This window comes from Ananas comosus, linkage group 12 (assembly GCF_001540865.1).
Source record: "Ananas comosus cultivar F153 linkage group 12, ASM154086v1, whole genome shotgun sequence".
NCBI classification, from domain to species: domain Eukaryota; kingdom Viridiplantae; phylum Streptophyta; class Magnoliopsida; order Poales; family Bromeliaceae; genus Ananas; species Ananas comosus.
Window position 1 is genome coordinate 11,591,407 of NC_033632.1, and position 2,227 is coordinate 11,593,633.

Genomic DNA, 2,227 nt, shown 5'->3' on the forward strand with positions numbered 1-2,227 from the left:
TGAAGTTTAAATTAATTTTCAGATTTTAGTATTAAAAAATAAATTATTAGATGGAGGTAAAATTAATACGTGACAGCAGATCGGAGGCTCCACAATAAGACGTCGTTGAAGAGCTCCACACTAAAATTTTATCCGACCCTTGTGCATAGAATTGCAGGAGCTCACTGTTACAGACATAATATTTTTTGCTGACTTCTCTCTTGCAATCACCCAAACTGCGAAGGTTTTTGCTCGGGCATTCTGGAAGCATCTCTACGACTATCGAGACTAACGGCGTAGATGTCGAAGGCCAAGAATCCCTAAATTTTCTAGGAGAGTAGTAAGTGTAGTCTCTTGAAAGCTAACAGTCTCATACTCTGACTTGTAGTTTCATACCACTTGACATCTTTTCATTTATTGCTTGGGTGGCGAGTGACGTATATATAGTTGTGGCCTCCACCCTTCCTTAGTAAATCAGTTGTAATCTCTATTCTCAAAAATAATATACAATATTTCTCAAACTCTCTCTCTCTCTCTCGTATTTAGTTTTAGGGCAAGCAGATACAGACTAGCAAATAGAAAGGTAAATTTGTTCAGTATGCAAAGAAATACAAGCGCCGCATAAAATGGCAAAGCGATTTCGCTTAAGTCGGTGACTATGAGAAAGCCTTTTCTGTCACCACTATAACACATGAAATTTATGTAATCGCAATAATAAATGTCAATTTATTTTCATGTGATTTAACTTATTTTCACTTTTCCACTGTGCGTTAAAAAGTTACATTTAACCACCATATAGTTTAGCTTATTTTTATTTTTACTGTTCTATAATTATAAAAAAAAAATTACTTCATTACTTTATTTTATAGTAATATTTTAAAATAAAAATAGAAATAAAGCTATGAGACCAAGTCGAGCAACCTCCTTCCCATTTCATATGTTCCAAAGAAGGTGAAGCTCAAACTGAAGTAAACTCGCGAATAAATTAAAATTTTGAAAGTTTGAAATAAAAAATAAATAATGTAAAAAATTAAACTTTTTCATTCCAATAAATAATTTACTTCTTTTATCTTACTCTCTCGCTTCGTAATTAATTTCGATTCGGAGTGGGTCCAATACGGTTATATTCTTTTGAACAGCGATTATATTCTTCTGAATTGTTTGAGTTTCGGTGACGAAGTTAGGGATAAATCAAATAATGATTATGGATACATTACAGAAACCTCTTATAAATATTCGTTTTTTTATTTTTGCTCGCTAACTTTCAAAAATATATATTTTACTCACTCGATATTTTAAAATTATTGCATTCAACCCCAACATTAGGGTTCCACCACTATTCAATTCATTCATTATAATTTATACCAAAAACATCACTCAAAATAATAAAAATATATTAAAAATTTATTTTTTATAGAAAAAAGTAAGAATAATCTGGTCATTTTACTCTCTATATTAATATCATATCTCCGAAATAAAAAATCGAATATAAAATTTTAAAAATAAAAAAAATACAAAAAAATAAGTATAAAAAAATTTTCTTTAATTTAGCCAATGAGTAAAATAAATATTTTGGGCTAAAAATTACTCCACCTTTCTCTTATGTTTTTTTTTTGGGCGAATCAAACACACTGATAAAAAGGGGGGAGAGAGAGAGAGAGAGAGAGAGAGAGAGAGAGAGGAGAGTGTGTGTGTGCAAGAGAGAGAGGAGAGAGAGAGAGAGTTTCTCCTACCTACGCCTCTCCCTCTCTCTCTCTCTCTCTCTCTCTCTCTCTCTGTATACTAAAAGGAAACTCCTTTTTGGGGCATTGGGCTCGAGGGGAAGGGTTCTGCTACCGCGGACTCTCTAGGAGCTTCTTTTTCGTCGTCGTCGTCGTCGTTGTTGTCTTCGTTTGGGTTTCCATGGCGGTGGGGAGCGACTTCGACCAATGGCGGAAAGATCCCTTCTTCTCCGCGGCGGAGGAGGTCCAGGAATCGGCCGATACGTGAGCAATTCTGAGCAATTACCCCCACAATCTCGGATTTTGCGATCTGGGTTCTTCTAAATTTCCGTTTTTGATGCGAATTTCGTGGTTTTTTTTTAAAAAAATCAATTTTTGGTTTAGGGTTTTGGTGCGGTCCTATTGTTTGTCCAATTTACTGTTCAGTTTATTTTGCGATGATGTGTGTACTTCGAAATTCGCGATTGTGTCGCGTATCTTGTGGATTTTCTTAGCCAATTTTTGGATATTTTATCCTCTTTTTTTTT

General features: G+C 34.2%; 1 protein-coding gene across 1 annotated transcript in view; it reads left to right on the forward strand.

The window, feature by feature from the left end:
• The window catches only part of LOC109718560 (syntaxin-61-like), a 4,123-nt gene continuing 3,568 nt past the window's right edge, over positions 1,673-2,227 (forward strand). The window contains exon 1 of the mRNA XM_020244849.1: positions 1,673-1,964. Within this exon, the coding sequence (XP_020100438.1) occupies positions 1,882-1,964 (83 nt within the window). The 5' untranslated portion in view covers positions 1,673-1,881. The remainder of the gene's footprint in view (positions 1,965-2,227) is intronic.